Raw genomic sequence first — 945 nt, forward strand, 5'->3', positions numbered from 1 at the left:
CCCCCACCGCGCCGCCCACGCCCATTAACCCCCACACCCCCATTCCGCGCAATAAACGACAGCATTGGCCCCGGCCCCCGGGTCCAGCGTCTGCCTGCCTGGCCCCCACCAGTCTGCCTGCCTGGCGCCCCTGTCCCCCCACTCGGTCCGGCGTCTGCCTGCCTGTGGGATCCCCAGCCCCGGCCCAGCTCCCAGCACCCAGCACCGCAGGCAGTCTGTGCCCTCCCGTCCCCAAGGCGGAGGCTCTCGTGGGTGCCAACGGAGCTTTATTTACACCATGGTACACGGCAGCTTGGCGACAGCCCGCAGGCCTGCGTCAGCTGAAGAAGTAGGTGGACCGCTTCACCTGCTCCAGGTCAAAGGTCCCTGTGGAGGGAGGAGCGGGGGCCATGAGCGAGAGGAAGGCCCCGCGGCCCTGCCCACACCGGGCGCCCACCTACCTGTCTCGGGCACTGATAGCAGCGTCTCCAGCAGCTTGGTGGCCTGGATGCGCTGGGACAGCCTCTGGGGGTTGGGGCTGTAGGCAGAGCAGGGGTGAGGCCTGGGGGTGGAGGGCGGGCTGCCGGCCACCGGGGGAGGCGCGTCTCACCTGGGGTGGGTGCAGAACCGCTTCACAAGGAACTTGGACAGGTCCTGTAGGATCGGCCGGCTGTGGAGGCGGACGAACTGCTCCCTGCACACCTGGGAGGACAGCCGGGTCAGTCAGCAGGGGGCGCAGGAGGGCCAGGACTGCAGGGGAGGGGGACTCACCTGGTTCATGACCGCCACGTCCGCCGCATGTGTCCAGAAACAGTCGTGCACGGAGACGAAGGTCAGGCCCCTCCTGAAGCAGGGACGGCTCCTGTGAGCAGGTGGCTGCATCGCCCTGCCCCGAGCCACTGCGGGACCTCCCAGTCCAGCCCCCATGCCATCGGCGGGGGCACAAGGGCGGCGCCCCCGGCGTGT

The 945-nt window shown here is 69.6% G+C and overlaps 1 protein-coding gene across 1 annotated transcript in view; it reads right to left on the reverse strand.

Moving 5' to 3' along the window:
- Positions 1-249: 249 nt before the first annotated feature.
- The window catches only part of POLRMT (RNA polymerase mitochondrial), a gene marked incomplete at its 5' end in the record, with an annotated part of 11,937 nt that continues 11,241 nt past the window's right edge, over positions 250-945 (reverse strand). Inside the window, 4 exon segments of the mRNA XM_027769546.1 lie at positions 250-366; positions 441-517; positions 590-681; positions 751-823. Of these exon segments, the coding sequence (XP_027625347.1) occupies positions 317-366; positions 441-517; positions 590-681; positions 751-823 (292 nt within the window).

The sequence above is a fragment of the Tupaia chinensis genome, unplaced genomic scaffold, assembly GCF_000334495.1.
Source record: "Tupaia chinensis unplaced genomic scaffold, TupChi_1.0 Scaffold149964_1, whole genome shotgun sequence".
In the NCBI taxonomy this organism is placed as follows: Eukaryota; Metazoa; Chordata; class Mammalia; order Scandentia; family Tupaiidae; genus Tupaia; species Tupaia belangeri.